General features: G+C 34.9%; 3 protein-coding genes across 9 annotated transcripts; 1 reads left to right on the top strand and 2 right to left on the bottom strand.

The window, feature by feature from the left end:
* Positions 1 to 373: 373 nt before the first annotated feature.
* On the bottom strand, positions 374 to 4,735 carry LOC107893360 (protein FIP1). The gene is made up of 14 exons (XM_016818329.2): positions 4,463 to 4,735; positions 4,125 to 4,212; positions 3,939 to 4,047; positions 3,726 to 3,775; positions 3,574 to 3,640; positions 3,283 to 3,355; positions 2,980 to 3,035; positions 2,747 to 2,843; positions 1,900 to 1,984; positions 1,730 to 1,792; positions 1,585 to 1,644; positions 913 to 1,005; positions 746 to 808; positions 374 to 662 (listed from the first exon to the last, which is right to left on the bottom strand). The coding sequence occupies exons 1-14, from the start codon at positions 4,522 to 4,524 to the stop codon at positions 543 to 545; spliced, it is 1,086 nt and encodes a 361-aa protein (XP_016673818.1). The 5' UTR covers positions 4,525 to 4,735; the 3' UTR covers positions 374 to 542.
* A 107-nt stretch (positions 4,736 to 4,842) lies between these two features.
* Positions 4,843 to 7,838, top strand: LOC107893359 (pentatricopeptide repeat-containing protein At2g06000). 7 transcript variants are annotated; one of them, XM_041085635.1, is made up of 4 exons: positions 4,847 to 7,010; positions 7,220 to 7,264; positions 7,348 to 7,519; positions 7,609 to 7,838. In XM_041085635.1, the coding sequence occupies exon 1, from the start codon at positions 5,236 to 5,238 to the stop codon at positions 6,808 to 6,810; it is 1,575 nt and encodes a 524-aa protein (XP_040941569.1). In that variant the 5' UTR covers positions 4,847 to 5,235; the 3' UTR covers positions 6,811 to 7,010; positions 7,220 to 7,264; positions 7,348 to 7,519; positions 7,609 to 7,838. The 7 variants fall into 7 exon arrangements, with proteins under 7 accessions (XP_016673813.2, XP_040941569.1, XP_040941568.1 ...); XM_041085634.1 differs by having other exon boundaries at positions 7,220 to 7,519; XM_041085637.1 differs by having other exon boundaries at positions 7,170 to 7,264; positions 7,348 to 7,838.
* On the bottom strand, positions 7,811 to 9,903 carry LOC121212573 (thiol protease aleurain-like). The gene is made up of 8 exons (XM_041085638.1): positions 9,566 to 9,903; positions 9,324 to 9,445; positions 9,104 to 9,219; positions 8,945 to 9,018; positions 8,576 to 8,840; positions 8,337 to 8,468; positions 8,128 to 8,263; positions 7,811 to 8,023 (listed from the first exon to the last, which is right to left on the bottom strand). Exons 1-8 carry the CDS (start codon positions 9,748 to 9,750, stop codon positions 7,986 to 7,988), a joined length of 1,068 nt encoding a protein of 355 aa, XP_040941572.1. The 5' UTR covers positions 9,751 to 9,903; the 3' UTR covers positions 7,811 to 7,985.
* Positions 9,904 to 12,265: the final 2,362 nt, after the last annotated feature.

The following is a 12,265-nucleotide window of genomic DNA, read 5'->3' as shown; positions in this document are numbered from 1 at the left end:
AACATTAATAAAAAGTATCGTATTTTTAATTCTTTTCGAGTTTTCAACTTTCGACGTTTAAACATTAATCAATCAATTAGGTACCAATTTTGAGCGTTACGAAAATGCTAATCCTTACTTAGATCTAACCGACTCCCAAACCTATTTTCTCGAATTTCGTAGACCAAAATTGTTGTTTTAGTAAATCAAAACATTTTATTAAAACAATCGATCACGAGGTGATCCGATCACACCTCATCAAAAAGGATTGATGACGACTCTCATTTTTCATTTTCTTTTTAAATAAAAGTAGACCGTTTTCAAAAAAAATGATTTCGACAGGGACTAAATTGTAACTTTTTTACTTAAATAATCAAAACGAACTTACCCATAATTTAATGATTAATGGTGTAATTTACTGATATAAGATTGGTCTTATTCTAAAAACGTCTTCAATTCTTCATTTAAGCATAGAACAAAAAAGAAAAGAGAAAAAAAAAAAACTAATTCCACTCCAAAAGTGTTGGGATTTGTCTATACATATTGGTGTGGAAGCAGTCAATTTAGGCTCCACGCTGCTCGCTTGATTCAGTTGAAGACGCATATGTTTGGTTTCTAAATGTTGAAATCTTCTTTTGTAATTCGAGGTTCGACATCCGCTCAACTTCCAATGCTCGCTCGAGCTATATACCAATATTCAACACTCACAATCGAGTCCAAGTATATATAAATAAGTATATGAAAAGGATCGTGGAGAAGTAGTTACCTTTGCTGCTCGAGTGCTCCATTCTCCTAGAATAGCTCTCAGTCTTTCATTCTCTTCGACATACTGTTTTGGGTTTTCAGCAAAAAATAAAATGAACAATGTCAATATAGCAGTGTAAGATTACAATAATTTTACCACTTTATTAATAGTAGGTGTTTGCAGCTTACCTGACTGTTAGTTGTTCGAACGCATTGGACCTCTGCTTCTGTGTCGGCTATTAAAGATCGAGCAAGTCTTAGTTCGGACTGCAGCTGATTCATCTGCAATTTGAATGGTTAATTGCTCGGTTTCTGATACAATCTACTACTATTGCACTTCCGTAAATAAGGCCGGGAACTAAGGTTGAATGCTTACTATCAATGCTCTGAAGTGGAACAAGTTCGGGCGCATAGAAAAAGAATGAACAAATTGGAGTTTAAATATTAAGAACACTCTGTCCCTAAGTACCCATCCAAAGCTGTAAATGTAATGCACAGGGACTCGAGTGTAAGTGTTGGATATGGATATATGTATGACATGTGTATTTTTCAAGTTTGAATGTATTTGAAGAGTCATATCCTTATATCCATGTCTGAAAAAGTGTCAGACACGGGTGTGAGAATAGATACTATAAAAAAAATAAAGAGTCGGAACAACATAGGGTTGTGGGTTTGCATACCAAATGCATGCCCTGATTCTTAACACCTTAAAACCTTACTCTTAGGCATAAGTAACCGAACAAGCAAAGCATGGTGCCTAAGACAACTACAAATAATATGCAAGAACAAAAAGTTCAATTGTTCAAAAGAATATCTCTAACATCGATAAGGTTTTCATGTTTCCGATATTAACTAGGGTACCTCAGCTGAAACTGTTCGTAATTCTTGATCACGAGCTGCTAATAGATGGGCAAGATCGACCTGAAAAGAAGTCAAGAGTAAACCATTATTTTGACCGTTATGTGCACATTTATCCCAACATTCATCCGTAAAGATAGATCATCACCTGAGGTGTGCTTCCATCATTAGATCCTTCGTATTTGCTAAAGCACTCTTGCAATCGAAGAATCTGCAATTAAAGACATATAACTTGTATAACAATATTCTGCTATAGTACTGCAAAAAGATTGAAGAAAAGAACTACGACGAATTATAGTTATAAGATGATCCAAGTACCTCCTCACTTAGAAAATGAAGGTTTTCACGCTGATACTGCAGTAAAGCCATTTGCTGATCAGAGAGTCGACCACCGTCATGATACCTGGTGCACCAAGCAGAAACAAACATAGCGCATAAACAGCAGCATTACTAGTGATGATTCGTAATTTCATATTAATCTTTGTCTCAGTTTCATGACAAGTGAATCTGCAACAACCATAATTAGGATGTCTAGAAACCAGCCGAGTTCCAGCAATGGCAAAATATTAAACTATCTACTTAAACTAAAGATTGAAAAACAAATTTCAATGCAGGCGGAATATCTTTCACGGCTGTAGGGCCTAGGACTAAGGAAGGCTGAAACCACCAAAACCTTGTCCAAGGAACGCCTCGACAGCTCATCAGAGACTGACATTTGCTAAACAGCCTACCACCTATGGCCCTAACAATATGACCTTGCTAGACATTGCATGCAAGGACACTTGGACTCTTGCCTATTGCATCGATGCCCATGTGTGAGCCCTTCAACAGGATAATACATCCTGCAAATATATTCGGAAGCACGTGTTTAAGGACCCTCCATGACTTAATTAGTAGTTCCCCCTCACAAGACACCTTATATTGTGAGGACCTCACCATGAAGGGTATAAATAACCCAACTCCATCATCTTCATCCTCAAGACGACCAACTTTATGTTACTCTAGCAAACTATCTTCACACCACTTAAACGGTAATCCGACCACTAAGAGGCTCTCTACACCACTGCATGAACCTTCATCTCTCCACGACACACAAACCTTACATTAACAATGGTGAATCTTGAAAACATAGTTTGGATTGGATCGATAAATGATCTTCCATTACCTCAAATCTTCCAAAGGACTTGATGCTTGAAGGGGAGAATATAATGACTTCAAAACATCAGGCTGAGAATCCAATGAATTGTACTGATATATGTAACCTACAAGAACAACAATAATGCAGAAATATATAGGCACCGAACCAAATATTTGGAAAAGCCGACCTGAATAACTGAAAAAAAAAAGCTATCGGCATGTTTAATTTAATTAAACTCCTCAAATGGTATGCGAGCTTACCGATATACACACTCATAAAGAACCCAGAACATACTGCTTCAACCAACATAATAATCCTGCAAATCAAGCGGAATATTGCCAATGATACTTAGTTAAAATGTTATTATCATACGTAATTCATAACAAATTCCGAATTAACCCAACATTCCCAGCAATCAATAACATCATACTGACACAATTACAAATTGTAGCATAAAAATAATTAAAAACAGAATGAGCATAAAGGCTAAAAACTACTAAGAACAAATACTTAATGAAGTATTAAGCATAACCCAAAATAGGAATTATTGGTGAGTGCTGTACCTGAGTATAGTAGAGGTAGAAAGGATACGAATATAGGGTTCCCAGACCATGACAAGTATCATTCCAGCAGTTCCTAGTACAACAATAATGGGGTGACAAAAAAATGACCTTTTATTACAAAATTACAAAATCATAAGTAAAAGAAGTATAAACTATAAATTTAACATTATTCCTAACTGAAAAAGATTCCATAGAGATGAGCCACTATCGTTTGTGTGGATAAAAGGGATCGCTACATCCTAACGTAATAAAAACAAGTGCTTGCCTTCTAAGTACATAAAACATACTCACCATAAGCAGTAATGGCGAACGGTAGACGAACAATATGCTTCAACTTCTGACTGAAACTATAGTAACCCTACAAAAAAAAAAGCATTTAGCATCTTCTACAAATTCAAGTGTCACTTAGAAGCCCCCGGAGTTGGAATAATTGGTAAAGTTACTTGTAAACGTATCTTCTGGACTTGATAAACATGGTATTGCTGAAAAATGCCTGTAAAATTCAAACAAGACCTTCTATATCAAATTAAAACATAAAGGAATATCGTCTTTGAATCTATAATATAAAGTACCCCATGGATGGCAGAGATCCAAAACAACATCTTTCATCTTTTTCATTCAATAAAAATACAAAATAAGACCTATAGCAAAGATACCTGTGACTATTAAAAGAACAACATCACAACTGCAAAGCAATGGTAAGACTAAATGCCCAATAGGCTGAAATATCCAAGGAGCTGCTGCAGCCAAGATTGCGCAACCTGCCTAAAAAATTTGAAAAACAATCAGAGTTTTGCTTAATGACAAATTGAAAGGGAAATAGCAAATGAACTTCAACTTGCCAGTATGAAACAATAAAAAACACCCCCAACTATACTCCTTGGTTTCCGGTGACCAAATAATGGAGCTTCATGAAGTATATCAAGGAACCTAGAAATGACACAAAAATGTGAAATTATACCCATTACTCATTTCAGTGAAAAAATTGCTAAGATCAAGTGAGATTAACAAAATTTGATTCCTAAAGTTTAAGTTCTGGGGAATGTTATCCCAAAATTTAAATTAAACAAGCGTAATTCTTGAATAATTTCATACAATAAAACCCAGAAAACTTAATTATTAAGGCATGAACGACAAACGAAATTTAGAAGTTCTTCAAGCAGAAGGATTCAAAGCTTACATAGCATCATTTTCTTGAGGAGATGTAGGATTGGAAGAAGCGTGCCTCTCATTAGACATCATCCACAAATTCTTTAAAAAAAAGGGTTCAACTTTTTTTCAATTTACTCAGTTTTCAGTGAAAAAAAAAGCTGAATCGATACAGATTTCATCTAGTATCAGTTTTTTTTTTGTTTTTTTTTTTTGCGGGGTTGGGGGTCAAGATTCAGTGCTGCAACAAACGTTCTTCGCTTGTTCTTGGCTATTTTTTTACCTCAATAAAAATGTCAAAATGAAAATGGCATCCTATAGGCCCAATAGTCTTATATTGCTGGTTTAATCATGGACCAAGTGAGCCTCAATATGTTTAAGAGGAGACAAAAAAGCCTAAACCTTTAAACCCTTTGTCTTGTTTCGATAAACAGTAGTTGTGGTCTATCTTCTCAGGGCAGTGAAATGAGAGCCGGCAAAAAACATAAACCCTAGTACTACTGCCATTGATTCGCTTTGCAGGCATTACAGCTTATTTCCCCATTAAACAAAAACAGTGTCTGGTTCTCAATATACCCTTTGATCTGTTTTAGTTATTGAATGCTTGAGATTCTTCGAGGGTTTAATCTCTTCTCTGGGTTAATATTATACTATCAATTAGTTCGAGGCTTCGAGCTACTGATCGTTCTGGCATCTCCATGAGAGTTCAATGAAAAATCCAACTTTGAACCTTGGGTGTCCATTAGAAAAAAAAAGGGGTGTTTAATTAGGAGCTAGGTATGTCGTGGGGTTACAATCTTACAGATGACCCTTTTTTCATTGACAAATCGTGTCTCAAGGGTTCTTTCAGCCTCTAAGGTCTTCATCCGTCATCGTCGCATCCAATTTCACGGTGGGTCTCATCCACAAGGCAATAAAGAGCCTAAGGCAATCCAAAAGCAAGAATCTTGGTTCGTTAAGGTTGTATGCACTCTCTTTGTTTACTCACAACCATTGGATGATGCCTGTTTGAGTTACTTGAACAACAATTTAACACCTTTAATTGAATTCGAAGTTGTTAAATGGTTAAAAAACCCAACATTTGGGTTGAAGGTTTTGGAGTTAAGTAGGTTAAATCTTAGTATAAATCATTCTTTTTGGACTTATAATTTGCTTATTAGGTCATTTTGTTGTATGGGTTTATATGGTTCTGCTAGATTAGTTTTTGATTATATGAAGATTGATGGGCATCTACCTGATAGTACTTTGTTAGGGTTTATGATTTCATCATTTGGGAGAGCTGGTGAGTTTGGCATGGCAAGGAAATTGCTTGCTGAGGCTCAATCTGATGATGTAATGGTCACCATTTTTGCAGTGAACAACTTGTTGAATATGATGGTTAAGCAAAATAATCTAGAAGAGGCAGTTAGTTTGTATAAGGAGAATTTAGGGTCAAACTTTAACCCCGATACTTGGACGTTCAATATTCTAATTCGAGGCCTTTGCAGAGTTGGGAAAGTGGATCAGGCTTTCGAGTTTTTTAATGATATGAGGAGTTTTGGTTGTTTTCCTGATATCGTTACGTATAACACCATTATTAATGGGTTGTGTAGGGAATATGAAGTAGATAGAGGTCATAGTTTATTGAATGAAATTCGATTGAGAGATGATTGTGCACCGAATGTTGTGACTTATACATCGGTTATATCTGGTTATTGTAAGTTGGGGAAGATGGAGGAGGCATCTGCTCTTTTTGATGAGATGATGAGCTCCGGAACTTTGCCTAGTGTTGTCACTTTTAATGTTTTGATTGATGGCTTTGGCAAAGTTGGTGATATGCTTTCCGCTAAATCGTTGTATGAGAAGATGGCTTCTTTTGGTTGCATTCCTGATGTTGTTACCTTCACTTCGTTGATTAATGGATACTGTCAAATTGGAGATGTGAACCGGAGCTTGCAGCTTTGGGATGCAATGAAAGTGAAGAATGTATCTCCGAATGTTTATACCTTTGCAATTACTATTAATGCGTTATGCAAGGAAAATAGATTACGTGAGGCTTTTCGACTTTTGAGGGAGTTGCAATGTAGGAATATTGTTCCAAAACCATTTATCTTCAACCCTGTGATTGATGGGTTCTGCAAGGCTGGAAATTTGGATGAGGCCAATCGAATAGTAGCAGAGATGGAGAAGAAAAAATGCGATCCTGATAAAGTGACATTTACTATTCTCATTATCGGGCATTGTATGAAAGGAAGAATGCTGAAAGCAATTAGCATTTTCGATAAAATGTTATCAGTCGGTTGTACTCCAGATGATATTACGGTACGTTCATTGATATCTTGCCTTTTGAAAGCCGGGATGCCTAAGGAAGCTTATCTCATTTCTACAATAACATCATGAAGATGGCTAGTTCATCCATGATAACAATGCTCTCTCGAGCATGAATAGGGACGTGGTTGTAGTGTGCTTAAGAAAAAAGATCCTGATGATTAAACTTGGTGTCATTCCAAAATACCGAGAAGGCTCATCATCATGCATCAACATCAAGTATCTGATTAAGCACATCCAGCTTGAAGCACAAATGGTGTTGCATTCGATAAGTAATGTCTTTGTTTCCTTTAGTTCAGATCATAAACTGCAATCATGCAATTTAGTATAAATTGACTGGTTAAATCGGATCTTTATGAAATTGCAGGTGAATGCATATGTATATATAGATGTATGATATTAGAACATCTGTTGTTGAACCTTATTCGTAGGACTTGAAGGATTTATGTCGAGTTGCGTTGTTGTTTCTACGGGTTTGCAGGATAGCAGATAAGCAGTTTTCGATATATCGGTTGGAACCATAATGGTACGTTGTCGTTGCTTCTTACATTATATAAGAGGGTGGTAGATAGGAGATTAAAAGCTACACCTTAAATCCGAATTTGGTAGGGGAACAACACCAATGAATGTTTAGCTTCAAATGCTGGATGATGCTATAGAAGGCTTGCATGATGTACCGTGGAGGTCAGCCATTTATCCTCGCAGTTCAGTACCTCGCCGTTCCATGTCCGATAAAATCTCCAACACAATAATATAAAATTGAAGCAATTCCGTGTTTAGGGTAAGGGAAAAGGGTAGATCAACTTCCTTCTGTTAGATTTCATTTTTCCTTCTTTGTAGCTATTTGATATTGTTTTCTGCCATTTTCAGCCTCTTTCAGGATACATGCTACATGCAACGTTCAGTCTGTACAGATTGTCAGAAAATTTTCAAAAATTAATGAAATTTCTGCCTTTCCATCAAGAAAGCTAGTATTGTTGATGCAATTTCCTCAACACTGTGTTTTTGTGGAGATTTGATGAATAAAACCATATAAATTGATGGATTTTGTATTACACAAACACAAGAAGCATTTCAAAGATAAGATTTACATTAATGTCTTTGTTGTGTACAACAGATTATGTCTTTGAAATTATTGTATATTAAACGAAGCACCTTCAACATGTACCATGACATTGACCCCTTGCATTTTTAGACCATGGTTTAAAACACAAAGCAATGACAGAATTCAAGACGGTCTCTCAAGATCAAGCAACAACAGGGTATGATGCGCATGTTGCCACACCTGCAACCAAATTGGAGATAAAAAGCGAAGTCAATACAAGTATATTCCGAAAATACATAAAGAGTATCGTATCTCCATATCCGAATACAAGTTTTAAGACTTACCACACATGTTTTTCCCCATCTCCATCTTGAAGTAGCCATTGTCTCCCCATTGAGCTCCCCATGAGTTCTTGATGAGCCAATACGGAACACCGTTTTCAACACCATATCCAACTGCAAGAACGGCATGGTTCACATCCTGCAACATAAACCCCCCCAGTTAGCTATCTAACATTCACAACCAGATTCGAGTAAGACAATAAAAACCTTACCTGGGAAGTGGTACCACATTTGTCACTGGTGAAAACCCCCGTCTTGTAAAACCGGAAACCAGTGATAACTTGAAACGCGACACTAACTGGCTGGACCAACGCGACTGCATGCTTCAATTCGTCTTCAGCACCCTATGTTTTTCGATTGTCCAAAAGATGAAACCATTTAAACCCATAAGGGCTAAGGCAATTTGTTTTAAGCTTTATACAGAAAAAGCAAGGACCATGAAACTACTTACCAAGGTAATGTTGACAGAGTCAATGACTTGGACACCCACATTTTCAGCTGAGAATTTGCATTCACCATCTTTAGCAGTGTAAGGGTAAGCTTCCTCAGTGTCGAGGCCACCGTTGTATTTGATGTATTCGAAGGCTTGAGACGGCAACCCTCCGTGGCAACCAAAGTTATTAAAGGCTCCAGCACAGTCCACTAGCTGCTGCTCTGATAGAGAGATCCCTTTCCCAAATGCCTGATGATAAGCTGCCTCTAGTGCCCCAGTGGTACTGCAAATATCATAAAAGGTCACATCTCGAAATTTTTTTACGAGCATATAATCCTTCAACTATATCGAAAAACTTAGAAAGACCCGAGATCGAGCAAGGCTAACCTGAATGTCCAGCAGGACCCACAGGAGCCTTGTTCTTTGACAGGGCTGACAATGCCTGCTTCCCTCCAATCTTTCTGCAGATTTCGAAGAAAAGTCAAACTTACTAATATACCCGTATCCGAATATATGTAATATAGGATCATAATCTTTTTTTTGTACCGATTCAGGGAGGACGACATCAGTTAGTTGGTGATTGCCCTTTGTGGTGGCTGAGCAGTTTTGAGCAGCTCCAAGCCTGTGTTTTTGGAACTCGTCCCAGCTCCAATCAGCAAACTCTACATCGGTTGACTCAGTTAATAATCGAAGATCATGAGTGCACAGTGAGTCAAAGGAAGTTCAAGCAACTGAAGTGAACTGAGCTAAATAAAAAAAAACGTACGATTAACAGCAAGAGTGTAAGATAAGCCTTTCTTGTTAGTGGATCGGATCAAATCCAAATTCTCTTTGAAAATCTGAAACCGAAGCTTCATTTCCTCCACCGTCTCGTACTTCCTTCCATGCCTAACCCCCCCCCAACAAAAAAAAAAGAGTCAAATTTTCATCTAAAAATTCAATCTTTTTTTTTGCTTTTTAGTTCCAAAAACAAAAGAAATAAGATAAAGGGTGTATGAATTTGACTACTTGTAAGCAAAACGGGCGAAGGAGATAGCGTGACGTGTATGGCCAATGACACGAAGAACAGAGGACTCGTAGCCACGGAGACCGTCGGATACCATCCGAATAGGGTTGGAATCCTCGAAAGTTGATGCTGCGGCAAAGCAGCATAGCATAAGGATGATGGAGGAGACCAATGTTAATCGAGCCATGATTATGGGGTTTTCCTTTTCTCTGTGTTTCTTGCTCTGTTACGCTATTTTTGTGGAATATAGAAATTTAAAGCAGGGGATTCCCAATGGCTGTTTGGACTCTTGGTGGGAAACAATTAGCCAATGGGAATAAATAGAATAATAAAATGATATAAACAATAAATGAATATTATATCCCATAAATAAAAATTAGGATAAATTGTGAACAATTTATTCTTTATAATTAATAAATATATATTTATATTTAAAATATAAACAATTTTTAAATTTAAAATTAGGTAATTACTCTTAAAATTTTGTGTAGGTTATAGTAGATATGCTCATGGGCAGGATCGAATCGGGTTTGGATCAAACTTAAACATAATATTAATATACTTTAAAAATAATTAAAGTTTTTTTCACAAAACAAATTAACTAAAGCGAATATTATAAAAATCAAATAGATGATCGAATCAATAAGATTATCAATATCCAATTCAACAATAACTAAATTATAAAATTATAAAATTAATTCAGCTAGTTCAATTGTCAAATTTTTTCTTCGTTTTTCGATTTTTTATCGATTCATAACAACTTGCTTCAACTTCAATATATACCATCAATCAAACTATTGATTCCGATTCAATTAGTCAATTCAATTCTAACGTCACTGAATAAGGCATAAATGATGTATTTATAAGAAGTAAATAATAATAAATTGTATAAAAAGTTTAACATATTTTAAATATATATATTTTTATAATAACATTTTTCAAAATATAATGATAACCCTCAAATAAAATAAATATAATGACAAAATTAAATAATGTTTAACAAAGCACGTGGTAGTTTGGGTATAGCTTTAAAGGGTGGGTAAGATCCAATAATTGATATATTAGTATTTAATATTTCATTTTATTATAATTGTATTAAAATATTATTTAATTTTCCCGTTAAAATTTGGTCTTTGTACATCAATATAAGGTACATATGACACGTCGCGTATCACTAATTTTAATAGGCCTTCATAGTAATTTTTTTTTGTGTCTAATATGATGCATCCTCAAAAATACAATGCCTAAAACTATCAATAATTCCTTACCAACTTTTAAATAGGAATATAATGTGTTGCAACACACTCGAACTCACATTCTCCTGCACTGGCAACAATATCAATGCCAATCAAGTTAAGACTCAATCTGTGCTATATGAAAATTCATTTTAAATCCATGTATATAAAAGAAATAGGAGGAGGATATTAATTGATACATTCAAAATCAACGAGCAAACACAATAAAAAAATCGATTAAAATATTGATGTTAATATTATATAAAGGGATCACTAAATTTTAATTTAAGAAGCTTACGTTTAAGTCATTCAATTTCAAATAACTATTAAAATCGCTACTGTATGATTTTCTATGTTCACACTATCTACATCAACTTAAAGTTTTTCTTCCCTTGCTTTTCTAAAATTCATTTTTTATCATAAATCAATTTTGATTGTTACGAATCAACAAACCAAAATCTAAACAGTTTTTTTCTTTAGTCACCGACATTAATTATCAGATCGATTTAGATCTAATGTATATTCGTCTATACGTCAATAGGTACTGATTCACTGTATTGATTGCCAATTTATCGCTTGGAGCTCACTACCAAGACTTTAAAAAGGAAACTTAATAGTCCAGTGAACTGAAAAAAACTTTCAATTAGTTTAACGACTTAGATGAAAACTTTTAAATAATTCAATGACCATTTTATAACTTTTTAAAGTTAAGCAATCAAAATGTAATTTTATTGTAATTAATGACGTTGGTATAATTTACCCTTATATATATATATATATATAACATAATGGTATACATGACAAACCAATTGATTATCCCAAAAAAATCAAAAACAAAAGATATGATTTGGACAAAGAACTGAAATTGTAAAGGACTAGAGGAGATATTTTCATGTCAACATCAGAGAGTGGGCACTAATTGGCTTTTTCTCCTCTTTTTTTTTTATTCCTACAAAGTCCAAATTATGTGGCATTTCTTTTTTTTTTATTATTTCTGTCAATTATATGGCAAATTTTTAATGTGGACAGTGACCTATAAATTATAAATTTAATTACAATATCTATTTCTTTTCACTTTAGTATTATTGTTTTTTTTATCAATTCAAAAGTTAGCCAAATTGATTTTATTTGGATAAAAATGAAAATTTTAATGGTCATAATGTAATAGTTTACGTAGCAATTTACATGTATTTTATTTTAAAAAAATATCATAGTTATCTCTATTTGATGGATGGGTTACTTCTCCTTCAGAAACAAGACTATGCTAAGGTCATTATTCAATCTGATAACTTTGAAAATGTTATCTCTATTTGTGGTAGCAAGCCTGATGGCTCAAAAAGCTCTTTAATAAAGAGGATTCAACAAATTCTAGTCTTTGAAGAGAAGTGGTCTTTAAATTATGTTCCAAGAGAATCCAAACAGGTAGCAGATGCCTTAGCAAAAATGACTTTAACGAGGAGCGAAACA

Source organism: Gossypium hirsutum, chromosome A13 (assembly GCF_007990345.1).
Source record: "Gossypium hirsutum isolate 1008001.06 chromosome A13, Gossypium_hirsutum_v2.1, whole genome shotgun sequence".
Taxonomy (NCBI): Eukaryota; Viridiplantae; Streptophyta; class Magnoliopsida; order Malvales; family Malvaceae; genus Gossypium; species Gossypium hirsutum.
Note: the sequence above shows the minus strand (reverse complement) of the source record. Positions and strands in the feature narration are given on the sequence as shown.